This window comes from Onychostruthus taczanowskii, unplaced genomic scaffold (assembly GCF_017590055.1).
Source record: "Onychostruthus taczanowskii isolate IOZ18803 unplaced genomic scaffold, ASM1759005v1 scaffold29, whole genome shotgun sequence".
Taxonomy (NCBI): domain Eukaryota; kingdom Metazoa; phylum Chordata; class Aves; order Passeriformes; family Passeridae; genus Onychostruthus; species Onychostruthus taczanowskii.
In genome coordinates, this window is record NW_024500239.1 from 6,422,278 (window position 1) to 6,438,172 (window position 15,895).

The following is a 15,895-nucleotide window of genomic DNA, read 5'->3' on the forward strand; positions in this document are numbered from 1 at the left end:
GTGGAAATTATGGCCCTGAAAAGTTAGAGCAGTGTACTGAGTTAATGGTGACCCTTGTAAATATTGCTGGTCCTTCACTGGGAAGGACTTCTTAGCTACCTTGTGGGTGGGAGCCTTTTTCAGTGTAGTGAGTCTTGATGCAGTTTTTTAGCACTTTATTCATTGGGCATTTAATTTCAACTTGGTGTCAGTGGAATTGAGATTCTTGGTGAAGTAATCTGATACCCAGCTAGATGAACTTTGGATCGTGTCTTGTGGTGTTAACCTAGAATGGTGGAGTCTGAAGCATTCTGGGAAACAAGTCACTGGCTGTGTGCTTGCTTGAAACTGTGGCTCGGGTAATGTGTGTACACACCCTGAGAAAAGCCTGACACCCCAAAAAATGGGCTTTGGCATTCCTTTGGATAGTGGAACACATGATGCTCTGGAGAAATGGCTGACAGTACAAGAGATATGGATGACAAATGATAGCTCACAAATCCTGCTTTCTTAGAGGATCTTGCTCGGAAGGTGACGTGGGAGACTGTCTTAGAAAACATGAGTGTAAATGTCAGGTTCCACATAAAAGTTTGTTTTAGAACAAGAGCTGCTGTCTCTTCCCTGTTGTAAGACAGAGCTTTGCTCAGGAGAAGTATCTATCAGTGCATATCTGAAGAGAACTGGGCGGCTGCACGTTATTTGTGTTGGAGTTGGCAGAATAAATAGTGGAAAAAAGTCTGGGCAGTTTGGAGATGGTTGAATGTCAACAGGTAAACATGCAAAATGGGGAGGAGAATCATCTGAATCCAACAGTCATTGCTGTGATCAAAGTTTCTGTTTTGTAGAAGAAAAGATGATCAAGTATGTCACTAGCTTCCTGTCATAACTAATGTGAAACTATTCTGGTAAACACTAGATTTGTGATTTAATGATTAATTCAGCAAAATACAAACACAAGGTTTTTTCCTTTTAGGTATCTTCATATCTGAAGAAAATAAAAATTCATAAAATTCTAATTGGGAGACTTTTTTTTAGGTAGGCCCTTGTCTGTTTCAAATACCTCTTTTCATCAGAAAATGGGCAGTAGGAATGTCAGGAAATATTTTAAAATTTAATTTAGGATTTACTATAACTAATGGAATCTGTGAATGAGCTCAAACAATATTCCATGTATTTGCATTGTGTATTTCCAATTTTAAAAGGAATATAATTTTGTAGTTGCACTGCTTATGCTAACTCTACCTGTATCAAATGCCAGGGCTTAATGAAGCATTTAAGGTTTACTCTATTTGACTTTTGAATTAATTCAAACAGTTTTTCATGTACTTGCATTTTATTTTTTATAAAAAGATGGTTTTCAAATACTTACTTGTGTAGGAGTGTCATTTCTCTGTGTTAGTTCAAATATCAGCATTTGTGGAATCTCAATGTAATTTGTAAAGATCATGCAGGTACTGACTTATGAAATAATGTTTGAATTCAGCTTTGACAGTGGGCATTTATTGCCATTAATATTTTTACACAACTTCAGCCCTTGATGAAGATCCACATCCTTAGGTACTGCAGTCTCCATCTGGGAGAACCTGCATGACGCCCTGAATGCCCTTCTTCAACCCTTGCATCCTCTTATAGCTGTGGAAATAACATGAGGGAAAAGTCCGTGTTGCTAGACAAAGAAGTGTGGGGTTTGGTTTTCTCTTCCTGTGCAGGTGTGTAACAGGAGTTGTTAATCTCAATGTGTTTCTGTGAAACCTTGACACATTGTGCTCCTTGTCCCTTATCAGACCCTGTCAAGGTTGGATCAACTCATGTACTGTCAGACCAAAGGTCCTTCTGTCAGCAGGGAAGAAGGGCAGCAAATGCCTGGTTTGCAGATGTTGTTTGTCTTCTACCAAGCAAATATTAAGTGATTTGTACTTGCCACCTGCTGTACTTGCCACCTTCTTGCAGGCAATTCTTAGGTACTTCAACTAAAACATGGTAGAGTTTAAGGGAAGAAAACATTATTAATCTAATGTTCATTACTGTTGAATATATTGACATCCTCCATGGAGAAATTTGTATTAATTTGAAATAAAAGTACTCTTCACTGAGAACATAAAATGTTTTACATTAATTTTATCTGTAATTAGTGCATTAAAAAATGCACTTCTGGAATATTTAGGAAACAAGGCAAGGCCTCTTAGTCGAAGTTGGTAGGCTGAATTCTGTGCTGTTTTACGGTGATGCAAAGCTTTTTAAGAACTGGGCTAAGCTGGTGATGCTTTGAAGTTTACTTGGGAGATGTTAGAGAACATTTTGTGGAGTAGACCTGGTTCTTACTCTTTTGCTATGCACATTTTTGTTTTCAGTTCTTAGACTCATCTAAGCTGTGCAACTGGTACAGAGACTGTTTTCAGTAACTAAAGCTGCAAATAGGATTAGTATTGTTCTAGCAGCAGTTGGTTTCACTGAGTTCTCCAGGCAGCATGGAATTCAGACTTCTCCATTCTCTTTAAAAAAGAGCAAGTGTCAGATAGAAAGCAAATCTGCTTTGTGGTAAATATATAACTGAGAAGGGACATTTTTGTCAGAGTGGATTTGTTCTCACATCATTCTCACATGTGACACTGTGCCTCATGTGCTCATGGACCCCATTTGGTTGCATTCCTGCTGTGGGCTAATCCAGGTCACCTGAAGGGTACCCTGTGACTTGTAAGGAGTCCATGAAAAGCAAGGATATGTGTACAGACCACACTTGCAATGCCTTCCTCTCTCTGTCAACTGAATGAAACTTCTCTGTCTCCAAATGGTAGATCAGTCTGCTGAATTCACCACCTCTGACTTTCCCTGAGAGAGAAAAGAAGGGGAAGTGTGGTGGGTGTATCTGACTGGAACAAATCTCCTCAGATGGTTAAGTAGCCTGGGGAAGGTGGGCACATTTGGGAGGCATTTAGTTGAGTTTAGGTCCAGAAGTGTAGGTAAACTGCATCCCACTCTGTAAAAGAAGATAAACAATTTTCACAGGGTCTGTGGGATTTTATTTTTTTCTAGATTTATTTCCAGGGGAGGAGTGAACAGGAGGGAATAATCAAGCAAAGCAAAAGCCAAATGAAAATGCTTGTGTAAATCTATTCGACATTACTTACTTTGTCTTTATTATTTGTTTTTATTCTTGCTTTCCTAAAAACCCAAAGTATATCTGGTTACCACATTTCTTCAGTTCCTCCTCATAAAATTGTCAAGTTCTTTATTGGACTTCAGCCACATTGAAAGGGGGAAGAGCATTCAAAGCTATTAAATACTTAAAAACTTTGATTAAAGCAGTTGCTGAATATTGGAAATGCACAAACCAAATTTCTACACCGTAGCAAAGGCTGCTGTAAAAACTCAAGGCAGCTGAATCCTCCTCCGTGTGCCGTGAATCACTTGCTGGTTATGTGTAAGCTTCCCCATCAGTGTGTGGCTGGGAACTAGCTATTGCACTTTGCTGTGTCCCAGTGATTTAGCAAAGTGGAGAGGGACAAAGGAGCATGTTAAGAACTCTGGTGGGGTGTGGTGAAGAACCACATTTGTGCCTAAGCAGTGTTTGAAGGGGCACAGGATGCACGTGTGGGAAACTTGTATTGCTTCTACTTAGCTTTCTTCTTTGCTGCTCTTTTAATTTTCCTGTAAAGTCTCTTTCTGTTTTTGTTCTTTTACATTTGTAAGTCTTGTGAATAAATAAATAGTAACTGAGCTGTTAGATAAAGGTGAAAATAGCTAGTGCTCTTGTCCTAGATTGATGCTAATTAAAGTTACTTTGTTATGTGAAGCTCTGTGTGGCCCAAGTCTAGAAGACTGGGCTGTATGTATAGATGTGAATAAAGACCTGTCTTGGAGGGAATGATGATACTGGTTGACCAGAGAGGTGTTTGCCTTAATCTGGAAACCTGGAATTTTGTGTTTGTTCAAAACTTGAACATCTCAGAACTGGAACAGCAGTCTTCTGGCCTTCACAGCCTTCAAAAAATACTTTGCACAGGGTTTACATTCTCAAACATTTCAGACATGGCAGTTATATTTCTAGCATTGCAATTGAGACAAAGATCCTAAGTTTGAAGAAAAATAGGAGATGATTTATTTTATTAATATTTTCTCAAGTGGGTTAATTAACTGAGATTGACAAGCTTTGAAGATTCTCATGTTCTTGTTATGCTCTTAAATTTGCCTTCCTAGTTGTTGGTAGGGAGTGTACTAAATCAGTATATATGACCAAGGTGAGTCTTTGCAGATGTTGGTAATTTTTTCCTTTATGATGATCAGTACATGGGAAGGGTTTTGGTGCTTTTGCTTTGGGGGTTTTTGGGGTGGTTGTTTTTGTGGGTTTTTTTTTGTTTTGGTTTGGTTTGGGTTTTTTTTTGTCTTCTTGTTGCTTAAAGATGTAGAACTGCTGGTTCAGAGATTCCACATACAGGCAGACATGTGCATGCACAAGAAACCATGTTCAGTATATATTTGTAGGGCTTTGCTTTCATTTTCTTAATTTCTTTTTAGCTGACATAGCTCAGAGGTACAGGATAAGCAAATACCCAACTCTGAAACTCTTCCGGAATGGCATGATGATGAAGAGGGAATACAGGGGCCAGAGATCTGTGACAGCAATAGCAGATTACATCAGGCAGCAGAAAAGTAACCCTATTCGGGAGGTCCAGGATTTGGAAGAAATTAGTTCTCTTGATGTAAGTGTTTCAATTTTATTCCTTCTCTGGAGTTTTTTTTCAGTGTTGAACTGTGGAATGTTCAGTACCATGTGTTTTTTTTTTTTTTTTAACCGAGTGGAACACTGCAGTATTACAAATTAGTTCAGTGTAGTCACTTTCAGCTGCATTCACTCCACTACTAAGTTATTTATCTTGCTTTTAAAAATTTGAAAAGAATTGTGTGTTGTATTTGACAAGATAGTTTTAATATTCCTCACCAAAAAAATACTCACGAGTATTCTTCTGAATTTTGAAATGGCAAAAAAGAAATAATTTCTGCATTTACTGACTGTTTGAATGAATGGCATCTCTGTATTTAATATCTGTAGGGAGTAATGACAGTTATTGATAATGTGATGCAAGTTACAATTCAACCTTTGTTTTTACAGCGCAGCAGAAGAAATATTATTGGGTACTTTGAGCAAAAGGACTCTGATAATTACAGAACCTTTGAAAGAGTAGCGAATATTTTGCATGATGATTGTGTGTTCCTCTCTGCCTTTGGGTAAGTTTTGAAATTTCTTGATTTTGTAACTATATTATTGAAATTTTGTTAATGAGGTCTATATAATTTTATTAAATAGACTTCTTTATTATTTTCAGTGTGGCATAACTGAAGAGACTAAACCTTAATGGATAAATACACTGAGGGGATAGAAGGACAAAACTCTTCTTAGCCTTAATGCTTGCTGTGAAATTCAACTCTTTTTTTGCTTCCTTTTTCTTTTTTTACCATTGTTTGTTAGTATAGTTTAAATGTACCTGAGGAGGTTTGGGTGGGGGAATGGTAGACATTTGTGTCCCAAAAACCTGCATTATTAGAGGGAGAGGGTTTTTTTCATTCTTCTTTTTTTTTTTTTTTTTTTTTTTTTTTTCCTAAGGAATGTAGCTGCTAACTCATTTCCTCTTGTTGTTAGGGGAGCAGACCTTGTTCCAAAATACCTAATTTCTGTACCTGGGACTTTTTCATGCAAGTTTTTTGTCACTGCACAGTGTAATAGCTTAGAAAGAAAATTGCATTGGTAAGCTACGCAGTGTAAGTCTAGAAGAAAAATTTACAGTAACTCAGATTTCTCCTTGTAGAGATTTACAGTGATATTTCAGAATATTCAGTGGAAGAAGAATAGATTGGGAGTGATTCATTTTTTGAGTAGCATAATAAAATTAAAATCTAGATTAATTCTGCAGTGTTTAATATGCCAGCACTGCACATTAATGTGATTGTAGTGGTTTCCAGTCTACCCGCAGTTGCAAAATTAGGGATTTGCATGGGTTATGCCAGATTTTATGCTGCACAGAGTTGCCTCAGGAGTTGTTTTTTTTTTTTAATTGGATGTAGTGAAGAATAGCAGAGAAACTGAGAGGATGTATTAAGGTAGAAAATGTTTCACTGTTTGAACAAAACCTGTTGTCAGTTCCTGATGCCTCTTCCAATAGGTCTCTACAGTTAGTCTGTGGGTGGGGATGAGTGTTTGCAAAGTGCAGGGCTGTACGTGGCTTTCCCTTCCCTCAGTCCCCAGTCAGGTACTGCTGGCTGTGGAAGCAGCCCTGGCCATGACTTGTAAATCTGTGGTCTTTAGGTCTGTCAGTCTTGTCCCTGGTGAGTGCCGTTATCTCAAGTGTTTTCTGATGGCTGCATCCATCCTTGTTCTCAACACAGCCACTCTGAGTTGCTGTTAGAATTTTAAATTTTTTTTGCCCCTCATTCAGCTTCTCAGTCTTTTCAGAAATAACTTTAAAAATTATTAGTAAGATAGCACTACTTTCAAAATTCACTCTCCTGTTTTTTCAGTCTGTTCATCTTTGGTTTACTGTTTGTCAATTGCCTATAATGAGAAGCAGTTTCCCACCACTCAGTGTTAGCACTTGGTTGTTGGGCACTGTTCTTGAAGTAGGTACTATAGGGGGTTTATTTTTATTTTTTGTTCAGATATAAGCAATAAGCATCCATAGTGGAATGGATGACAGTTTGATTATTGATAACCTGCCTGTGTAAATACAGATTGCACAGCAGGTTTATCATTATTCTTATCTCCAGACACCCATTCTCTTTCTAGCCTGGAGCTGTTAGTGTTTTAAAGTGCAGCCTTCCCAACAGCAGCCTTGGGAGCTAAATGTTTTCATCTCTCAGTAGCTGAGGCTCTTCAGCTTCCTAAAAAATGGTATGTGAAAAGACTTCCAAGGGAGATGCTGGCTACAGATCAGTGATTTTTATTCAGATTATATAGAGCAAAATTCTTCATGGGGAGCTGGCATTGATCAGTTGAACTCTTCTGACTGAGCATCCTAACTGCCCCTGGAAAGGACTTTTGGTTTTGCTGTGGACAGAGTTCAACAGCTACATGGTTTGAGGAGGTTACATGAGTGGTCATGTTCAAATTTCTCTGAAGCTAAAATACAACAATCAATTTGACAGGAGAAACGTGGTTGCTTGACTACCTTCTGTCAAGGCAGAACTGTCCCATTATGCCAAAATTATTCTGGCTTTAGGTAGTTGTAATAGCTTATTTAAAAACTCTTTTAAAAAAGTACTTAGTTGCAGATGATTTTGATGCTTAAAACTGTTCTTAAATTAACTGGGCCTTACAGTTCTGTTAAGATCTGAAGTGACCATAGAACAAGATTATTGAAAAAAGACTTGTAAGCAGGAGGAGGTAGATGAACAATCTGATTAAGAGATTGTTAGAGGTAGATTTTAGAAATAGAGAGGAATGGATCTGTAATGTTTGTGAACATGGAAGAGAAAGTTGACAGGGAAAAAAAAGCCAAAAATGCTTTTATCTTTAAAGGCTATGATGAACTATAAGTAATTAATGGCAAAAGGTGATAAATCTAGGAACTGTTTTAATTTTATATTAGCAAGTAAATATGGCAGGGGAGGGTGGAGGGGTTGTGTGCTTTCCAGAGATTCACCTTGTACATTACTGCTTCAAAAAAAGGCAAAATGCAAACTGAAGTGTTTCCATTTTAGTAGTTGTTTTAAAAAGGTGTATCTTCAGGCATTTGGGATTTTCACATCATGTCCCCACTTCATGTTATCTGAAAAAAAAAATTGTCATAGCTGCAGCTACTGGAGTGGAAGAACACAGAAGAGGACATTTTAGGTTCTACCACAGGCTTACCCTAGAGCATATATTTCATTATAGATTATCATCAGCTTAGCAAGCAGTGATTGGGCAGGTGGCTTCTATGGCTTCACTTTCTTATTCCATGAAGGCTTATTTGGGATGCAAATGGTTTACCTCAGTCATGATTGTGACTAGGAAGGCTCATTTCACATTATGGGGAGAGTCATGTTGGGAATACAAAAATGCATTTTAAATACACATCTCTAAACTGATGGAAATACTGGTGGTGTAACATAACTGATGCAAGGCACCTTTTGTATGTGATAAGAAAAGGATAATTGGATCAAAAGAAATCAATAAAACATAGGTACTTTGAGTTAAGCCTTATGATGTCTCTAGTTTTCTCAGCATTCTAAATTGTTCAGACCCCTGGAAGATGTAGCTCATCTTGCAGTGAGGTAAATTCAGATAATTTGACTTCTCTTTCTTTTCTATCTCCTCCATTGATGCACAGCTGTTTCAACTTACTTGAATAAGAGATGATAATTTTGGGGTACAAACTAGCAGCTTTCAGGGCACTTTGCTGTGATTTGGGGTAAAATATTCTAAAGGCAAGAGAGGAACATACCAAGATGAGGTAGTAAGCTGAATACCAAGGAGGAATTGTATGTCTTAGAAGTACACACCTGCTGTATCATCAGTGGCCAGAAACTGCATGCTGTGTCTTCTCTCTAGATGTGCTCTGAGGGTGAAGTGGACAGTGGGGGCTCATTTGCCCTCCATTTTCTCATTGCTTGTGCCTACAGAACACCTCAAAGCCCTTCTCTGTCAGGGTAGAGGAGATGTAAATTCTTAGTGTAAAGTGGAATAGGAGGAGTAAATGCAAACAAGAATCCACCTTCCTCTTTGGTCCCTGAAGATTTTTTCTTTAGTTTTTGGATGGTCTTTACCCAAAATTGTCCTGGCATTTATCACTTGTCACTTTGTTGCCTTTAGTCCAGACTTCTGATCTTAGGGATGCTTCTTGCTAACTCCCTTCATGCCCTCTTAACCAGGCAGCCCAAGTTTCTATGGATTCACTTTACAGTTTACTTTAAAAATTAAGGATTTTAATTCTTAAATTGTGAAGGGGTTAAAAAAAAGAAGTAAGGAAAGGATAAAAAATTAAAATGTGAATTTTGGGATCTCGGTTATTTTATTTGTCTGTACCAAGACATGCTTACTGGTTGGTTTGTTGTAGGGCTATTTCAAAAGCAGAGAGATTTAGCGGAGACAATGTAATCTACAAGCCACCAGGGGTAAGTGTAACTATGTATTTTATTTTGATTGTTGTGATTATATGTGAATACAAACAAATGGAGACTGTATTCAGATCATTCAGTATGTTACTGCATCTCAGATCTTAGTTTTATTCCATCACTAAATAATGTGAGGAATAGGATCATAGAAATTAGTGTTTCTGAGTCAGTGAAAAAGATCCGTTTCACATGTTAACAGTTAATGCACAGAACCTAAACTGATTGTTTGAAATACCCATGTCAAAAAAAACTAATATTTTTTTTTCTGAGAAACACAGTCAACACATCATGTGTATGGATACTGTGTGTTCTGTAGAACTCTTTAAAATCTGTGAAGCTGGTACACTTCATGTTTTTCAAAGCAAGTGACAATTACTGTATATTTTTATGGCTATTACTTAACTGTATTGTATACCTTAGTCTACAAGGGTTAGGAGCTCATCTGTTAATTTAAAAAAAAAATTAACAAAATTAACTGTGGGTTAACAAACTGCCATAAACATGGTTTTAATGGATATAAAATTCAGTACAGAAGAAAATATGCAATAATTGCTTTATAGAGACATACTGTCTAAAAATCTGCTTCTTTTTCAAATTTACTGTATGAAAAGAGCTGCTTACAAAAGAGGAAATAGATGCAAATAGACCTGAGGGGGAAGGGAGTTTCAAAGCATTTTTATTTCTTTCCAACAACAGAATTTATAAAGTTACCTAATTTACACAGCATTTCTGAATTAAGGTGTGCTTAAGCATGGCCGCAGCTTGCAAAGTCATGCTTCACTTCACGATAACCAAAATTGTAATTAAATTAAAGGACGCTAGCACTGAATTACAAGTTGAAATGACTAGCAAATAAAGGAAAATTATTATTTATTCATATCTCTTTGGCAAAGCAAATGTAAAATACCAGTTTCAAGTCCTGTAGGACATTAGGAGGGGTTTTTGATGAGTCTCTGTAGCTATCAGCATTCACTGAAGCAGCTCCGTGTCTGCATTTAGTTTAGGTCTGGAGATATTACTTCTCAGCCTAGCAGAAAGCAGAAATCTAAATAGCCCTTACTTGAAGCATCCCTAATTTGGAAACAAAATATCTCCCATTATTTATGAATTGTCTTATAAAATGGAGTTGACTGCATAAATTATCATATGTAATATTTATTTTCCATTTTACTTTTATCACATATTTAATAGAAATCTTGCATGCACAAGTTTGAATATGGGTATAAGATTTGTTTTAAATATTTATATGAATATTGTTATTTTATGTTGAGTAGGTAGTCTTTGTAGGTAGCAATGTCATTTTTACTGTTTCTCATCATACTGTATTTTTCTTTTCAACAGGAAAATGCTCCAGATATGGTGTATTTAGGCTCACTAACCAATTTTGATTTGATTTATGCATGGACACAAGATAAATGTGTACCACTAGTTCGAGAAATCACATTTGAAAATGGGGAGGTAAGACTTTTTCTACTATTCTGTGTTTGGGGTTTCTTTCTTAAAACCAAAATGTCCCTTTAAAGGTCCCTAATCCACATCAAAGAACTTTGTGTGTTTTATTTCAAACAGAAAATGGCTGTCAGATAATGTCTTTTCATTCTTTAGGAGCTTTTTGGTTACTCTTGAAATTCACTGAAGGCAGATCTGTAGTAGTTTCATACACTACCAAAGTAAGAAGTTATAATTACAGAACTGTTAAGGCTGGGAAAAATCTCCAAGATCATTGACTCCAGTAGTTAACCCAGCAGCACTGTGCTCCACACTCAGCCTTGTCCCCAGGTGCCACATCCACATGGTTTTTTGAGCACTTCCAAGAATGGTGATTCTACCACTTCCCTGAGCAGTCTGTTCCAGTGCTTCATACCCTTTCAGTGAATAAGTTTTTCCCCACATCCAGTCTAAGCCTGTCCTGGTGCAACTTGAGGTCATCCTCTTCTCCTGTCACTTGTTACCTGAGAGAAGAGGCCAACCCTCCCCAGCTACACCCTCCTTGGAGGCAGTTGTAGAGAGCAACAGAGTCTCCCCTGAGCCTCCTTTTTGCCAGGCTAAACATTCCCAGCTCCCTCCCATTGATGTTAATGTGAGTGGTAGAAAAATATTACTGTATTAACCACTTCCAAAGCATTATCTAATAAATAAGCACATTAAATGGTGGCTGACCATGGAATCTTCTGGGAGTGGTAATGAAACTATGTGGGGTTTTTATTTTCAGTCTGTGTTAAAGCACTGGTAGTTTAATCTTTTTAGTTTCATGTGTTGTTTGCCATGCTTTTCTTCTTTTGCTGCAGTTTGTCAGGTGGAATTCAGGAGTTTGTTTTTAAACATCTTTTCTTCTCATTATTATTATTTCTTTCAAGGTTTTTTTGTTTTCTTTTGTAACTTACTTTTCTTTTGTCCATATCCAACTCCATATTTTATTTTATTCTTTGTAAAATAAATAACAGGAAGAAAAGTCCTTTGAAAATTATCAAGTTTGTAGCATCTCAAAAGGAGTTTTTGTACATTGGTAGAGAATCTGTTAGAAAATCTGCCAAGGAGTGTCACAAATTATGTTGTCCATACTGGATGAGAAACAAGAGAATCAGTCATGATTCATTCACAGTTTGCACACTTAATTCTTTTTATCCTGAATCTGCTGTTCTGGGCATGCAGCACTTCAGGTTTCATGGCAGAGGGAAGGACAGGGTGGTTTTATTTAAGCCATGTTTGTTGACTGTTTTCTAGTCAATCCTGCCAGCTTTTATTGGAAAGTTCTGACAGTTAACAAATCTTAATTCTTCATTTGCAACTCAGTATGTAAAAGATGCCACATGTTAACATCTTTAGAAGTGTGTGATAGATTTTCAGTGTACTTTTTTCATGGTGAAACAGGATTCTGAGCCTTGGATGCCAAGGTTCATCACTGTTAGCTTGTACTACATTCTGTTGTGGTTTCTCTGGTTGTTCCCTTAACCCTTGATTCCTGTTTGCTTAGGCAGATAGTTAGAATTGCAATGTGACATTTTGCCTGGCAAAGTTTGTTTAAAAATTTCAGTGGTGCTGGTACCCAAACAAATTTAAACATGCCAGAATTGAGATATTTCTGCATGCTGAGATTGTACAGTTATTTAAATGGGCTCATATTTTATTACAAGATAAAAATAGGAAGTGCTGTGACTGTAAAACTGTATTGATGGCACTAGAATACACTTTAAACACACAGTCATTGAGATCTGAAGCAGGGTCTTCTGCTCGAGGACTGCCCATTCGAGACAGTTCCTGTGCTTGACCGGCAGAGGCTGTTGGGATCAGGATATCATTCAGAAGAAATCCCTGTTTAACCTGGAATCAGGTTGTGTAGTTCTCTGTTAAATGGGTGCAGTGAACCTGTGTTGTCCAACAGTGGTGCTGAACTGCGAGGTTTGGAACCAGTAAGAAGCTTCTCAAAGGCGCACAGAAGTGATGTGGGAAGCTGAGATCTAATGGAAAGTCTTCTGATTTTCTTCGTGCCAAAAAATACAGTAGCTTTTAGGGAGTTTCCACTTGTCCTTCCTAGTCAGTGAGACATGATATGAAAGCTGGAACAGCACAGGAAACAAAGGGAGGTACCTTACAGAAGGGCTAAAATTAGCAAGGTTCACGCCAGCTGTTCTTACAGCCTGTTTGGAGATTAGTTGTTTTTGTGAATGTAACTTGCTGAGGTTGTCATTTTAGCTGCTTGCAAGCAAGAAAAGACCTTAGAGCCAGAATACCAAGCTGCTTAAGACTTTTCCCTCTGGAAATGTACTTGCTGAAGTGAGGGAAATGGAACCATAATTATAGGGTACAAAACATACTTTTTCCCATCCTGTATTAGGAGAGGAGGCTGACACCCAGTTGAATTTGTGTGTGTAAAAATGAGAATGAGGAAATATGATTAGTTGCTGTTTTAGGGATTGGATTTCAAGAGCATTGAAGTTATGAGGATCTCTGCAGTCTTCTGTTTAAAAGACTGTGCTTCAACTTACCGGATGGACTTGGCTGAAGGGAGAGCAAGAGCCATTTCATGTACCCTGTGTAACTGGCTGCCTACTGATAGGGAAGGTCTTTCCTTCAACTTAATGCAAATTGAAGATATCTGAAAAAACCCTTCTATTTGGTAGCAGAATAAGCCACTGCTATCTTTCCCAAAAAACACAGTTTTTATGTTGATGTAGGCTAGAATCAAAGCAATAGCAGCACTTGCTTGTTATACCAGTTGTGCAAATGAAAGATAGACAACTGTAGGCATTTCGAAGATGATAAATTATTGTTTCTTCAATCAGGCTGAGTGAGTTGAGCTGACAAAAATCACTTGTGGAGCAAGCGTTTGTGTTTTGTTTGAGTAAAAGAAAAATCCTGAATAAATTATTCAAGGCAATCCTGTACTTAACTGTATCAGTATTTATAATCCTGCCTGTGGGCAGAGGTCTTTAAAAGGCATTGGGCTGCAAGAACAGATTCATATGAGGAACTAAAGTTTGCCTGTCCAGCAAAGGATGACCAGTCAGCACACAGTTACTGGCAGGAGAGCAGTACTTGATCATAATTGCTCTGGCTGTGCCATTAGCTTCTGCTTTTCTCTTTTTAGTGATGAGTGAATAGAGTTATTCAAAGACACTTGTTGTGTTGTGATAAGAAAGCACCAGTTTACTATGTGAATAAGCTAGACCTGGGTTCTAGAGTACACCCTCAGCTTTTCTGTAGCATTTAACAACCATGGTGCTCAGGTTTATTGTGGTTTCTCTGGATCTGCTGTGTTTCCTCAGAATCTGGTTATTTCTTTTGCACAAGTGTTCCAGTGAAAGTGTATCCCTTCCCAAAATGCTGATCATGACTTGTTCTCATCCTTTATCTGTTGTATATGATAAGAGGGAGGAAGCATGGTTAACTGTATCACTCAGGTATCTCAGAGGAAGGGTCAGCAGTTAGTCTTGCTCTTTTGCCTGTTTTCAAACAGTTAACATCTTTAGTCTTGCTCTTTTGCCTGTTTTCAAAGTGGAGATCTCACTGAATTTGAAAATTGTTGGAATCACTTAATTTGGTGCCCTTAAGAAGGGCAGAAAGAGGGAGACGAAATGAGTTTGTCCTCTGTTTTCTGTGCAGGAACTGACAGAAGAAGGCCTTCCTTTTCTCATACTTTTTCACATGAAAGATGACTTGGAGAGTTTAGAGAAATTCCAACAGGAGGTTGCACGGCAGTTAATAGGTGAAAAAGGTTTGTAATAATTCCCAATAATTCTTGGGTTTACTGGTATAATTTTTTTTCAGACAGCTCAGTGGAGCGGAAGCAAAGGCCAAACAGAATTGTAGCTTTCAAGCTCTTGAGACTGTAGGGCTTGATGCATTTTTGACAGTGAGGACCAACTCCTCTGGAAATTATTATAAAAGATGCACAATTTATTAGTAAGTAACTTTCAGAAATCCTTCTTGTCTGAATGATTTAATGAGTTTTGAGAGGGCATTAAACAAAGCTTCACTTTGTAATATGGAAAAAAAAACACTTTAAGAAAACCTATTATTTTTGGTTGTTTATTTAGACCTATTTTCAGGTTTTGCATGTTGTATCTATCTAATATCTCCACCTTTGTAATACTTAGGAAAGTGGTTTCAAGTGGGTTTCAAGACAATAATAATAAAAACATCTTAACATGGGTTTTTGTCTGCTCACCATGTTAAGGTACAATAAACTTCCTCCATGCTGACTGTGACAAATTCAGGCATCCACTCCTCCACATTCAGAAGACTCCAGCAGACTGCCCTGTCATTGCCATTGATAGCTTCAGGCACATGTATGTCTTTCCAGACTTCAGCGACTTGTCGTAAGTATTTTTCTTGGTGCATTTTAATTTGAGAAGAACAAATGTACTTTAATCAGTACTGTGGCAGGAAGATGAGTAAATCTGGGGTTGCTAAGACTGCCTCTGTATGGTTTAGTGTCAGAGCCTTATGGCAGGATGAGCTGACATTGAAGTCATTGTTTAAATGGAGTTGTATTACTTTATGCAAGAAAAGAATTTCGTATGAAGTTCTTAGATGCTGGTCTTCTTTTCTTTCACAGTTTGGCTATTTTCTATCATGGTTAGGCATTTGGAGCCTGGCATGGCATTCTTAGTAGTGATCTAGATATCTCAACTAAAAAAGATTAAAAATACTGCATGGAATGTGAAGTACCGTGTTATTCAGGGATTACTGTAAAAAGCAGCATGTAATAATTCCCAGCCTGCAGGTTTGGGTTTTCCTGCAGTGCAATTCTAGCCTTCCTGCATTAGTCTACACCTGGAATGTTGGCAAAGAAATAGTTGTGTGGGTTTGTGAAATTTTCCATGTGCAACTTGGAAAATGGCCAATCACTGGCATGTTTATCTGGATAAAATACATGACAGCAATGTAGCAGGGTGCTTAGGTGAAATACTGCTGTGATGACCCTCGTCACCTCAGCCTGACTATGGTGCACGGCCTTGGAAGCAGATGTTCTGTCTGGCACTGGTCAGTCAAGAATGAAGATGTGTAAATGTCCTCTTCAGGAGCTTTCAGCCTGAGACAAGTGCTCTTTGTTTTCTGCTTGGGTGTTAAAAACACTTCCAGTTTCTGTCTCAAAGGAGGCAGCTGCACATACACTGCCTGCTAACCCCTGGTTAGATGTCTAGGCTGGGTATTTAATTTTTGTCAAAACCAAGGATTCAAAGCTCAGACTTAGCATGCAATGTGAATGTAATATTGTGCTATTCCAGAAGACATTTTTCTACCTGAGATATTGACATCAGGGAGGAGAGTTTGAACTTAGCTTCTTTCTGCAATTCTCCACAGACTTATCTATAAAATTTTTTCT

The 15,895-nt window shown here is 37.8% G+C and overlaps 1 protein-coding gene across 2 annotated transcripts in view; it reads left to right on the top strand.

Moving 5' to 3' along the window:
* Nucleotides 1-15,895, top strand: part of ERP44 (endoplasmic reticulum protein 44) — a 47,819-nt gene that overhangs the window by 27,223 nt on the left and 4,701 nt on the right. For both annotated transcript variants that reach the window (XM_041408195.1, XM_041408196.1), the window contains exons 5-10: nucleotides 4,495-4,679; nucleotides 5,090-5,205; nucleotides 9,009-9,066; nucleotides 10,408-10,524; nucleotides 14,170-14,281; nucleotides 14,744-14,885. In XM_041408195.1, coding sequence (XP_041264129.1) covers nucleotides 4,495-4,679; nucleotides 5,090-5,205; nucleotides 9,009-9,066; nucleotides 10,408-10,524; nucleotides 14,170-14,281; nucleotides 14,744-14,885 — 730 coding nt within the window. The remainder of the gene's footprint in view (nucleotides 1-4,494; nucleotides 4,680-5,089; nucleotides 5,206-9,008; nucleotides 9,067-10,407; nucleotides 10,525-14,169; nucleotides 14,282-14,743; nucleotides 14,886-15,895) is intronic.